The 13875-nt window shown below is 43.3% G+C and overlaps 1 protein-coding gene across 2 annotated transcripts in view; it reads right to left on the minus strand.

Annotated features, from left to right (window-relative positions):
* LOC147439728 (peroxidase 46-like) overlaps positions 1 to 7271 on the minus strand; it is a 38375-nt gene extending 31104 nt beyond the window's left edge. Inside the window, exons 1-4 of one of the 2 annotated variants that reach the window (XM_086485526.1) lie at positions 7127 to 7271; positions 6813 to 7041; positions 6047 to 6235; positions 5801 to 5966 (exon numbers count right to left, since the gene is read on the minus strand). In XM_086485526.1, coding sequence (XP_086341652.1) covers positions 5801 to 5966; positions 6047 to 6235; positions 6813 to 7028 — 571 coding nt within the window. In that variant the 5' untranslated portion in view covers positions 7029 to 7041; positions 7127 to 7271. Of the gene's footprint in view, positions 1 to 5800; positions 5967 to 6046; positions 6236 to 6812 lie in introns of both variants that reach the window. The other variant, XM_086485525.1, reaches the window with a different exon arrangement.
* Positions 7272 to 13875: the final 6604 nt, after the last annotated feature.

Genomic DNA, 13875 nt, shown 5'->3' on the forward strand with positions numbered 1-13875 from the left:
ATTCCAGTCACTGTTGACTCGATCGGTCCGTCAAATGCCTGATGCCAATGCTGAGAGTCAGTCATTGGATGAGATTTCTGAGAGTGTGAAGCTTCGGCTAAGCAAGGCTCAGGAATCTTATTCTCGACAGGCTAACAAGCATCGTCAGGAGGTGTCGATCAAGGAAGGAGATTGAGTGTATCTACGCATCATGAAACTGCGTCTTAAGCAAGTTGGAAAGAAATGTCCTAAGTTATCTTTTCGTATGTATGGTCCATTTCCAGTCATCAAAAAGATCAATGGGGTTTCAATGAAATTGAAGTTGCCTAACTCATGGTCAATGCACAACGTTTTCCATGTTTCTTGGTTGAAAGTGTTTCAGGAAACACCTCCAAAGGACGTTTCAGAAGAAGAAGAACCGGAGATCATCAATGAAGCAAAAGTCATGGAGCCGGAGCAAGTCTTGTTGCATCAGTTTTGCCATGGTTCGAAGAAACAAGTACGACAGTATTTTTTGAAGTTCAAAGATTGAGGAACCCATGAAGCAGTGTGGGTAGACGAAGATTTCTTCAAGGATTATCCAGAGTTGTTGGCAGACTACAAGGAAGTCATGCAGCTCGGTACCAGTACCTCACTTTAAAAAGGAGGGGATGTCACGTGACACATCCCAACCCTATGTGTCCGTGGACAAGCTACACCATAGCAGGGTTTTCGTCAAGTCTAGTCAAGTTAGATTAGAAGTGATCTGGCACTTTTGTGAGTCTATTCGTAGACCCCGCATGTCCAGTCACTCAATGTAGATGCATATCCTTTGGTTGCACATTGCATAAGCATAAGCATTTCCATCAGATTCCATCATAGTCAGTTTGGGGATTTTTCAGATGACTTTATCCCGTTTTTTTCTATTTTTGACATTTTTTACTTATTTATTAAGTGACTTTTGTGGGTACTCAGTAGGGCAAATTGGGTAAGTTAATATATAAGCAAACCCAAGTTAAGACAAATTGGCAGATGAGCAAAGACACAGCAGGCTTCTCCAAGCAACAGGTGTCCCACCCTCTCTCAGCAAGACCCTCTCCAATCCCTTGGCGAGGCCCCTCCCTTCCCCCAACGTTTTCCTCATCGCCACAGTGCTCCCTTCCCTTGGCGTTTCCAGGACCTGCCATCGCCATCCCTCAACCCTCAGGCCTGGCGTTTCCATTATGCACTGGTAGCAGCCCCCCCCCAAGAACCACTAACACTAGACTTGCCTGATCTCCATCAGTGTTTTCAGCCACTACTAACGCCAGCCAGCAGTCCCTAAGTGCAACGTTTTTCACCTTCAAGGGCAGCAGCACCAAGATCCCATGATCGCTAGCTTTGCTTGATATTCAGCAGTGGATTCAGCCATTAAAAACGCACCCTTGACTGCAACACATTAGCGTTTGTACAACAGGTTTTTCAACAAGAAAAACGCAGCCCTTTGCTAGGGTTTATCAGCAGATACATCAGCGTTTTGCCCTTACCATTTCAGCCCGACAAAACAGTCATTTTCAGCCTTAAGAAAACAGTAGAAACAGCCCATTTCAGCCCCGAACAGTCCATGAAAATCAGCAGATAGAAGATCCCAATTTTCAGCCACGAAGTCATCGTCGTCGTCGTCATCGGCATAGTCCCATTGCATCAGTCCATTGCATTCGCATTGTACACCTTGTGCAATCAAAGTAGACCACTCTCGCCGACGAGAGTGGGGCCTTCGGAGGAGGGTTTTACAACCTCTCGGGTGTCGTATCTTTTCTCTCTCCTTCTCTCAGTCTCATTCACTTGCACGCACAATATCCACTGACTTTGTTCGTGATCACAGCACTCCACAAGACGGAAGGCTATCTCCTTCCCTAAGAACTAAAAAGAACCTTGAGCAATAAAGATCACTAATCTTGAGAAAATACAACATTCATTCCGCTGCACCTTACATGAATGCAAATCTAACCAAGAGCCATGCTTCAATGCTTAAGCTTGCCATCTTCTCAGGGTGTGACTCACTCTGAGTGTAGGTAGACTTTATATACAAAACTTTGATAAATACAGACAATTTGAAGTTTCTATTATTGTCTATTCGACATTTTTAGGATAAGAGGGTTGAGCTTTCTCCTTCCGTTTCCCTTGTTTTCCGTATGTGTGGATTGCTAGAGGTACTTCATTTGCAATGGTTTTCCTATGATTATCTGTTGTTTAACACATTCTCATGACCGTAGCTGCGAGAGTTAAATCTAACCTAAACCTAAATGTAATCTAACTTAAATCTAAATTTAATCTAGTTAATCTTAAATCTAAATCTAATCTAATATTAAACTCAACATAAACCTAAATCTAATCCAATCTTAAATCTTAAACGTAAATGTAGTCTAACTTAAATCTAACACATAGCTAGCTAATCTTTAATACTGTCCAGATTTTAAATCTAACATAATCTTAATCTAACGTAAATCTAAATCTAACCTAATCTTAAACTCAACATAAACATAAATCTAAATGTAATCTAACTTAATCTAATTTAAATCTTAACCTAATCTCTCTCTCTTTGTTTTCTCACCTTATCTCTCTCTCTCGTCATTGAATTGCCCTCTTCCTTGCCATATAGGATGCAACAAGTATCCCACACCATGCAATGGTGTGTGCATCATATTCCATCTATCAACGCATAGGTCCTTGATCTCTGGCATCCTTGCTGCATCAATACCTTGCATGTTTTGAATTTTCTCAACCATGCGATCCGTAAGCTCATACACAAGCCCCATGGTGGCTCCTTCCCTATCAACCAAACGAAGTATCTTCAACATGGGAGCACAAATCTTCAAAAGCAACTTGGTCTCTTGCCAAAAGGATGCATTAAACACAATGTGCGAGACCACTGTGGCCTTTGCAGTCCTGATGCCTTCATTTTCACAAATTTTGCATCAATCATAAGCCTACGCACACCTTGCATACATCTCTCATCCACAAGACTAGCCAACATGATGACGTAGTAGGCAAATCGAGTGGTCGATGGCTTCAACAATTCCTTTTTGCTAAGCATTCGAGACAATGCCAAGACAGTGGACTTCCTTGTGACAAATGTGACAACCTTTGTTGCATCTTCAAGAATTTTTGCAATCCAAGGGAGCTTCCCAATATCCTCAAACAAGAGGTCCAAGCAATGGCATGCACACCTCGTGAAAAAAATGTGTTTCCATTTCTCTTCCACCATTTGCCAGGCCCCAACACAATTAGTTGCATTGTCCATGCATACCTGCACAACATTGGAGGGTCCTACCCCAAAATCACATCCTTAAGCTGCTTGAAAATAAATTATGATGTCTTTGTCTCCCCAGATGTGTCCACAGATTTCAAAAACACAGAACCATGTATAGAGCATGCAAGAAAGTTAATGATAGACTCGTGTCTAGTGTCAGACCATCCATCACATACAATTGTGCATCCATGTTTCTTCCATTTCTTGTGCACACCCATGATCTCATGACCAATGCATTTGACCTCATCATTTAACTCTGTGGTGCGCAAAGCATTGTATGTGGGAGGCACATAAGATGGACCAACTTGTCCAATTGCCTTTACCATTTCTCCGCACTTTCCATTCAAGAATGTCCTCTGCATAAAAAAACCTGTGCAAGGCTTGATCTGCTTGCTTGCATGCTTGCAAGCTAAATGCACTTGCCAAAGGCCCTTGTGCAGCCTTCCTCTTCGTGCTTGAGGACCCCACATTTGATTTGGAAGCCGAAGTCCTAGTGGCACTTACATGTGCACTCCCTAATGCATGTGTACTCATTGAGCCTGAGGCACCTCCTTGAGATAGAGAGGCATTACCTCCCAAATCATCCACCAAGGCATCTACATATGCATTTGGGTCCTTCCCATCATTCTTTACATCTACATGCAATCTTGTGACCACCTCTTTGACGTCCTCTGGCACACTGTCACATGGGCCTACACCATGGCCAGAGATGGACAATAATTGTGCACAAGTACGAGAGGGACCTCCACCCCAAGTATGCCCACAATACTTGCATTTACATGTAAATTTTCCTTCCTTTTGAGGTTTCAATTGTTCTACCTTTTGCCATTCGGGACGCTTCACTCGGCCCATCTGCATAGTGCAAAGTTCAAACATCAATCCTTGACAAAGTGGAGGCTTCAAGAGAAGCCCACTGGTAAAACGAGAGCGTAGGTGAAGATGGAGAACCGCGGGAGAGAGTGTGTGGGTAGGGCTCACGGGCTCAAGCCCACAATGGCCTCAATCGGGTCACGGCTGTGCAGAAAGTGCAGCGCTACAAACTCCAGAAGACTCGCGCAGAGGCGTTTACGGACAAATGTGACATTTGGGGGAAAAACATGCCACATCATCAAATTGGCCCTGCTCACGTCCGAAATCCCCAATCAGACGCCAATCTCACGCGGACGCGCCTAGAAGTGTGGTTGCCCAATCATACGCGTTTGAAAAAAACTATGATTGCAAGCATCAACATGTAGCAACATTCTCACCATCTAAATGACCAAGCTTATTCTCAAGTTTCAACTGAGAATACATACCATGTCCAACTCAGCTCGAAGTATTGGGCAACAGACATTGAGATTTGGCCAACACTTTTGGAACCAAAATATGCAGTTCATCATCTTTATGATCTTGCAACGCGCCTCTCCCCCCCCCCCCCCCCCCCCCCCCCCTCCCTATCACTCCTTAAAATTGAAAAAAAAGTGTAAATTTTTTAAAAAAAACCTTACATTTTTAGAATTGAAAAAGCATAGAAAAGAAAGAATTGTATTTTTGGGAAAATGATTTTTTTCGCAAGCACTATCCTTAGTGCTATACAATCTTTATTTTTGGAGAGAGAGGGACAAGAAGTTTTGATTAAAAGGTACCCAAGGGGGCTAGCTTAGTTGCAAGAGGGTTGGACTTGCATCATCACCAGGGTGTTGGGTTCAATCATGGAGGGTGTTGGGCTCAATCCCCATGAAGCGCCCTTGATGGTATCTCATGGGAAATGATGGTCCCGGGTGCCCGGCCTGATGCACGGTGTTGGTAAAATAAAAAAGTCAGCACTTAAAAAAAAAGTTTAAAGTAAGGTCGCGTTCACAGTAGGCGGCGGTAGGGAAAGCTCACCTTCTTCCAGCGAATCATATTCGCGCACATCAAACAACTGGTTCACATAGCGCAGTGGTAGTGCTGCAAGAAAGGTGCCAGCGCACGACAGAAATAAAGCTGAACACTTTCGAAACCCCCCCCCCCCCTTCCGCCCATCTACGTATGTAGGAAATGCCTCGCTGGCATAGCTTTGGTATTTGTAAACTTCTTTTCAAATTAAAAAAAGACCATTTTTTTGTCTTCTAGTCTAGCTTCCGTCCATCCCCTAAGTTCACATTGGGCGGCGAAAGACTTCATCCCTTCTCTCCACCCTCCCCACTGTGAGCATGTAGCCGGTGGAAGAGCGGATAATGCACATCCTCCACCCGGAAGATGGCATTTTAGGGGTTCTCTTTCGCCTTCCCAATGTGAACCCACCCTAAAAGGTGTTTAGAATTACATAGAGACCAGGTAGGGAAAGGGGCATTCGCGAGAGTACCAGGTGGAGACCATCAAAGGGGCAAGTGGGAATTGAACATAAGAAACTCTCTCTCTCTCTCTCTCTCTCTCTCTCTCTCTCTCTGTGTGTGTGTGTGTGTGTGTTGTGGGGGGGGGGGGGGGGGGGGGGGGGGGGGCGCAAAGGAGTAATTATCAGAAAGAAAAAGTAGGATTAAACTACGCTTATAGATAAAGACAAATATGTTAGGAGAAATGAAGAAGCACCTGATAAGGCAGCAAGGTCTTCATGATCCAGCCCTTTCCGGCCAAAGAATTCCAACAGTTGCTCCACACCGAAGGGCGTATCTGGTAGGCTCGGGCGTACATTCACGGCGCTTGACCTTAATCCATCCAGTCTCCCTGTTGGAATCTCCACCTTGGGCCCTCCCATCTGATGTTCAAAATCCATCACTATGTGTCTCATCTTTTGAGAGAGAGAGAGAGAGAGAGAGAGAGAGAGAGAGAGCTTACAGCTACTACTGCATCCCGCGCTGCTAAAGCAATTATATCGGCACATGACACCACGCCTGCACACGCAAGCTCCACAGTCCTCTTGATGCCTGTGATGACACCCAAGCCTTGCAAATTAGAATTGGCAGGATCTTCTTTCTCCGCTGTTTCCGTTGGAGTTGAGTCGAGCAGAATCGAGGCATCACAGCCCTGCAAATATCAAAGTGTTCCCAGCTCAGTGCTGCTGGTGCAAAGACTCAACTTCAAGGTTACCATTTCATCACTCACAAAACCTTTTTTAAGCTAATTATGGTGGAACAAAGATTTCAGTACTCAGAAAGCCTTCTTTAAGCTGATTATTATAGCATACAGACTTCCCTTGAACCCATGAATGACCTAGTAAGGTAATGTCTTATGGTCTTCTTCAACTTCAAGAAGGCTAAGGTAGGTGTAAGTAAAGCTGTAGAGGAAACAAATTATGTGTGCACATACATGATTGAGCAATGGATACAGAATCTGTCTCTCTCTCTCCAAATTGTGGAGAGAACACACCCAAACACATACACACACACTACCATTCCATTCTCATTCAGCATTAGGCAAATGCAAAGCCAGGTTTGACCCCTGCCCCAACCCAATTGAACCAGAGGGTAATGCATAGCTTGAATGACCATATTTAATGCATTAGGCAAATGCAAAGCCAGGTTTGAACCCCTGCCCCAACCCAATTGAACAGAGGCTAATGCATAGCTTGAATGACCATATTGAAGCACAATTCAGTGCTTACATCAACAAAGCAATCATGGAAAAGGAGCCTGAGAAGCTTAGGAGGAATTGAAGCATCGAACGTGGACGCCGCTTGCACCGCGGTAGAGATGAGGGATTCTGCCTGAGGGCATGCAGTGCTATAGAAGCCCTGTTTTACTAGCCCATGAGCAACAGGCATAGTCATGATCAAAACCACCCACATTATCATTAAACCAGCAGCCCAACTCCGCCTCATTTCTGCTTCTAATCTGCAGGCAAGCAGCAGATGAGCTATGGAAGATGCTGCAATCAGCTTTGGGTGGATGCGAAAGGAGCAAAATTAGCAGAACATGCCTTCAGCGTAGCAAAGCCGTAGTAGGAAGAGGCTGTGAGTGTATCTGTGAGAGAGAGAGAGAGAGAGAGAGAGAGAGAGAGAGAGCAAATACGTGCATTGTACTGTTCGTGAGGGCGCTTGTCTGTGTGTGTGTGTGTAGTGAGAGAGTGGACGGCTCTACTTCCAGCTACAAGCAGCTGGGCTGCTGGGGCGCTCTTCAATCGCTTGATGGTGGAAGTTGGTTCTAAAATTAAATTGGCTCGAAAAAGATACTCCATCAGGAGCGCACATGGCCTGCACCGTAGATGGATCGCCGCGCAATCCTGACCGTCCAAATTTTACGCTAAAGAAAAGTAACTGCCATAACTAATTTTGAAGCCAGAGCTGCCAGCAGCCACATCATCCCACATGCCTCAGAACGTCAGCCGTAACCGTAAGAGCCCTGTCCCATAAAAGAAAAAGAGCCAAAGATTCCACATGCCTATGATGAGCCCTTTCCCTGCCTTTCCTGAATAAGGCATTCATAAAATATCATGCACTTTCTCTATAGTAGGCTCATCCCATGGGAAAACATATAAGTGAACACGTTCACCACCCCTACGCGAGAGGCCTTTCCTAATAGAACCTTGGTCACGGATGTATACTATCCACCCCTTCGTCTTTGATAAGAGGCTTTTCACAAATTAAAGCTTCTAGAGACTAAGGAGTGTAGACTGCCCGGAAGAGAAACAATTGTAGTGTGTGGAGCCACGTTGGCATTCAAGGGTTGGTTGAAGGCACAAGTTTGTGTGTCAAGATCCACCACACAAACGGTGGCATCCCCCCCTCCGAACAACATTTTTCCAACTACTTTTGCAGTGGCAAACATGTGCTGCCATCGGATCTTTGACTTCCCCTTGCCATAGCCCCATAGCTTTTAGAAAGGCATGCGCTTTGTGAACTCAATGCTTTTGTAGATGAATTGAATGCCTTTGAGATTTTCATGGAGTCTAAATGTAGCCTAATGTAAAGGTCAACTGACATCAATTGACTACCACCAAGAAGCTAGCGTTATAAGTAGACGACATAGGCCTCTAAGAAGGCAGGATCCTCATTAACGGACAACACAAGCTGACTAGTAGCTTGCGAGGGACTTCACTAATGCAACATATGTGGGAAGCTTTTGCAATGTGAAGCAAATGATGAGCCACCATCCTCACCAGCAAATGGCACATTGCATCTCAATAAGCACCTCTTGCCCTACTCGAACAACACTAGCCCACAACATTGCGTCAAAGAACAGATCTTTCATCTTGACTATGAGAGTGGACAAATTGTGCAAACCCTAGCTAAGAATGTGAAAAGATATCATGTCCTTTATCTTTAAACTGCAACTTACATCCCCTTTGGTAATTAGGATTGCATATTGGAAGCTTCCAAAATTGTTGATGTTTTTTGGCTTGCTAAACAAGCCTCTGTGAGGAAGGGAGATAGGAAAAGTTTTTTTGGCCTACGAATAAAGCTTGTACATGGAAAGCCATTGATAGCAAACCTTGTTTCTTCATTTTTTTGTAAGAGAGGCATTAATTAGACATCGTCTTATGTACATGTGGGCACTACGACACACAATTGACATTTGTTTTCCTATCTTTTAATTCTATCAAACTCACAGTTGTGTACCGTGGCCTGACATATTCTCCCTCCCTCCCTCCCTTCCTTCCTATCTCTCACTCTCTCTTCAAATTCCTGCTCTCTCTAGACATTGCGGGTGAGAGCCTTGCTACTGATTGTGCATCGCCTAAGTCGTGGGCTGACCTCCCTCCCTCTCTCTCTCTCTCTCTCGATTTTGTACAAGCGTCGGAGCAGGAAACAAATTTGGAGTTGATAGCGCCCAATGGCCCATAGGTCGACAAAAGGGCATGTGGCAATAAAGAACAAGTAGCACGATCTCAATCTCTCTTTTTCCGCACTAGAGCAGCACAAAGGATGTTAGATAGCAAAACTCTCTCTCTCTCTCTCTCTCTCTCTCTCTCTCTCTCTCTATTTTGTGCAAGTGTCGGAGCAGGAAACAAATTTGGTAGCAACAAGCAACCCTTCTCTCACTACATTCATCTCCTTGTATATTTGAATGGTTTGTAAGGCATCTCACAAAATTCATATCCCTCTAGGCTATATTTTGAGTGGATTTGGCATTGGGCCCATCACACTTAACAGTTTATTGTCTAATGGGTTGGGAGGTTTGTTGAGCATTTTTCTTTGCTTTTCCTATCGCATACACCATGCTTTATGTGATGACAAGGGTCTTGGGTAGGGCTTGGGCAAGGGGCTATGAGCCCACATGGCATGCCAAGGGGACTTATGCTAGCAACGGGCTATATAATTGTTGGATGGGTGGAGAATTGTGTGCGACAACCCTCTATATCACATTGGTATCCAAGCTCACATCTACATCTCTCTCTCTCTCTCTCTCTCTCTCTCTCTCTCTCTCTCTCTCTCTCTCTCTCTCTCTCTGGTTTGCTAGCAATGGTGGGGAGGAGAGAAGGCTGCTTTTAGGTGCGTAGATGGAGGGATCATGGGTCGTAAACACCAAAAGACGTTGCATGAAGGCGTAAGGGCCACAAGATCATCATGCAAGAAGGCATGCAACCAAGGTGTCATCGAGAAACCGTGGAGGAGGAGAAGCCACGAGAAGTTGGTTAGCACACAAGATGAGGTCACCATGGACTTGCACCAACTTGGTTGCAACGGTCTCAAAAGGGGGGCCTCAAGTTCACAAGGAGGTTTCATCACTACATGTGTGTCATGTGAGGCTCTCATGAGCCGCATCAAATCATTCTTTCTTTCCTCTCATCTCTTGTCACTGCTTGCCATCCACGGATGGAAGCTTCACCTTTCACACCTCTTGAGTTTAGGGTGCCCAAGGACCACCCTAAGGGGCCACCCCCACGCAAAAGTGCATAAATTTCCCATGCAAAGTCCCTTGAGTTAAATGGAGTAAGGCTCTGTATAAAGTAAGGCAAACACCACAAGCAATCTAGGCTACGATTTCACATTTCTTCAAACGTGAAGATCGTAGACAAAGTAAGGCATGGTTCCTCTTCTCAGAACCGTGGTTTACATACCAAGCAAGAAGCATGGTTTCTTGCCTGAAACAAGAAAGTATTGTGCATCGGTGATTAACTACAAGTTAGCGTTCAAGGCTCTTCTTGTGTGCCGATCTCAAGAGCAAGGCTTCAACTTTGACGAAGCTTTGTCGAGAAAGTTAAGAGATCATAAATTTCAAGGAAATCTAGCCAAATTCAAGGCTCCTCTTTAAGGGACCTTGCAAGAGAGGTGCGAGTGTTATCTATGTCGTGGAGGCAAAGAGAGAACACGGTGTGGTTGGAGTCACAATCACATGGAAATAACCATAGACTCCTTATTGTATTTGATAAGGAAGAATAGAGCACATCAATTTTTGGGTGTGGTTGTTCGGCCGGCCACTTGGCAGTTACCCCAACAACCTCCCACTTCACGCCCAATGTAGCCTAAGTGGAGTAAAACAAAAATTTGTACAATTATGAAGTCACCCCATACCCATCAACTCTATGCAATGCTCAAACTTCTCCAAATCTAGATTCTTTGTAAGAAAGTGTGTAGGGTTGTCATATGTATTGACTTTGACAAGCTCAATCTGCCAGCACATCCTGTACACAACGATACCTCACCTCTATGTGTTTTGTTCCGAAATGAAAACTAGAACTCTTTGCCAAAGCAATGGCACTCTGACTATCATAATGCAACACCTTGTCTAGATCTCCCACTAAATGTATCAACCATAAAGCTTCCTTGCTGGCCTCTGACGCTACAACATACTCAGCCTCCGTAGGGGAACATGATGTGCAATCTTGGAGACATGATCTCCAAGACACAGCTCCTCCAAAAAATATGCCAGATGCAGACCTCCTATTGTCTGGGTTCTCTGCATAATCCATATCTATGTATCCAACGACCAATGCATCAGTGCTTTTGAAGTGTAAGTACCTGCTTGTTGTACCGTTCAAATACTTGAGGATATAATTCATTGCATCCCAATGTTTCTTGCCAGGGCTATCCATTTAACGACTCACTACTCCCATTGCAAATGCAATATATGGCCCCGTAGCCACCATCGCATACATGAGATAGCCCATAGCTGAGGAATACAAAATCTTAGCAATCTTGGACTTCTTAGCATTTGATTGAGGAGAATTGTCCCTACTACGTTTCTCATATGACGCCAACCTGCATATTCAAACGATGACAACCTTATCTATATAAGATTCTTGAGACAACAAAATAATGTTGTTTGATTCGTCACATTTCATACGCACACCAAGAAAGTGAGTAGCTTCTCCCAAATGCTTCATTGTAAAAATCTGACCCAATGTTTGCTTTAAATTGGCAATCTCATGAGGGTTCTTCTAGTAATAAGCATGTCATTGACACATAACACAAGAAGAATGAGTGATCAATCACGTAGATTCTTTGTGTACAAGCAGGGATCCTCTTGAGTCCTTATTAATTCATGAGAGTGCATACATGTACATGCCACAACCCAATTGTGGTAGAAATGTTTATGCCACAACTCAGGACAAGGTAGCTATGCTATGGAAATAACATTGCATTTTATAAAAGACACATGCATGTAGTACAAAGTACCATGATTTTGACCTTTGAGAACCACAAGATTGCCTCTTTTGATCATCTAAGAGTTGTTCCCAAGTGTTTTAGTGTATCCCAAGTCATCCAACTGTCTAGCAACAGAGATCAAACTCTTAGCTAACTCAAGAACATGTTTGACATTCTTTAGCATAGATTCCATGCCATTTGGAAGTACCAGCTTTATGTCTCTAACTCTGATGATCTCAAGGGCATGAGAATCACCCAATTTCACTATATCTTCATAGCCCTTTGCATAAGTGGAAAACCACTCTCACTCTCACAACTCAAGCTCTACATCAAGTGGCCCCATAGCTTGGCTTTTTTGCTACTTCGCTCGTCAACAGCCTGTTGTGTTTTTTTAACTGATTTTTTTTATAAAGGACCACTTTGTTTGGAACACATTCCCACGAGCCATTGAATTCAAAAAGAGCCACCGCCCACCCCTTCTAAGCAGCAGTTCTCACAGGCACAACAAGGCCTCCTAAGGTACTCGTTACACCAATGGAAGGAAGAACCCCATGTGGCATAACATGGAAACTTGCAACAACATCTATTATCTAATTATGTGCATAGATGGCATCTTGTATGACAGGGGATTCCGCAATGAAATTTGAGGTGAAAACCAAGATGTCTGAGAGGTATGAAACATCGTGAGTCTTGGGAAACTCAACAACATTGATTTTTTCAACCTTTGCATCATTGTCAGACTTCTAAATGTCTTAAATTCTAGTTTGTTTGTGCCACACGACAATTCAGAACATGCCCTTTCTTGTGGCAATAGTAGCACTCAACATTGTGCATGGAATCACGAGATTTACCACGAGAGTTCTTGAGAATCCTTAGACTTGGCACGATCATGAGTGCGACCTTTCGCTTTGCCAAACTGTGTAATATAAGCATCACCACTCTTGGTAGAATCAATAGATATCATGTGAATCAGCAAGAAAACTACTGAGATTACATCATTATAGACCAAATTGCCTTTAGGTGGCACGATCATGAGTGCGACCTTTCGCTTTGCCAAACTGTGTAATATAAGCATCACCACTCTTGGTAGAATCAATAGATATCATGTGAATCAGCAAGAAAACTACTCAGATTACATCATTATAGACCAAATTGCCTTTAGGTGCAAAGTTACGTATGGTTGTGCAAAGTTTCTTTAAGGAAGGTAGAGAACGTTATAAAAAGATAGACTGAACCTCTTCATCAAACTTGAGTGCATGTGACGTCAACTAAATGAAGATAACATTGAGCTCATTGAAGTGTTTGAAAATGGTGCCACCTTCTTTCATACAAAGCTCAAACAAACTCGTCATAAAAAAAATTGTCTCATATGCACACAATTTATCTCATAAGACTTCAGAAGTAACTTAACCAACAATAATGAAATACATTGACTTTGCAAGATGTAAACAAACAGTGTATTTAGCTTTAGCATCAAATGATTTCCATGTGGCATCTGTGTAACCATCACCCTCTTGCAGTTCAAACAATGTCTCCAATTAAACCTTTTAAATCAAAATATCATGAACTTGCTCATTCCTTATATTGAAGTTTGTGCCATTGAACTTCCAAATGTTATAAATGTTCTTCTCAGAACAAGAATCCATGATTGCTACCAAGAATCAAGTCTATGGCGAGAAAACCAAAACTATGGTGAGAATCTTGCGGCAATTTTGGGAGAATCTCCCCTCGAGCTATAGCAAAATCTCTAACTGAAATGAGTCAAAGCATTTAAAAATGCATAAAGAGTGTCAACAAGTATAGACGCATCAACCACTGATCACAAATGACCCAAGAGACTGTCAACATAGCATTCAAAGCACCTTGTTCTCTCTATATATATCTTATGGTGAGGCCTCATAAAAGGGGTACTTCAGCAACACGTATCACCGAATGAAAAACCACATCATGACCCTCCAAAAGGCTATCCAAACTTAAGATGATGATCGAGTCTCAAAAATGGTTATAAATTGCCATGAAATGCCATAAATGGCTCTAGAATGGCATACAAGCTAGTATCGACAATTTAATGCACATAGAACTCAGTAATTGCTGATAGATGTAGCAAAATTTACACATAAACAAGTACCAAAGTGTTGCA

This window comes from Adiantum capillus-veneris, chromosome 16 (assembly GCF_014529385.1).
Source record: "Adiantum capillus-veneris isolate H3 chromosome 16, ASM1452938v2, whole genome shotgun sequence".
Lineage (NCBI taxonomy): Eukaryota > Viridiplantae > Streptophyta > Polypodiopsida > Polypodiales > Pteridaceae > Adiantum > Adiantum capillus-veneris.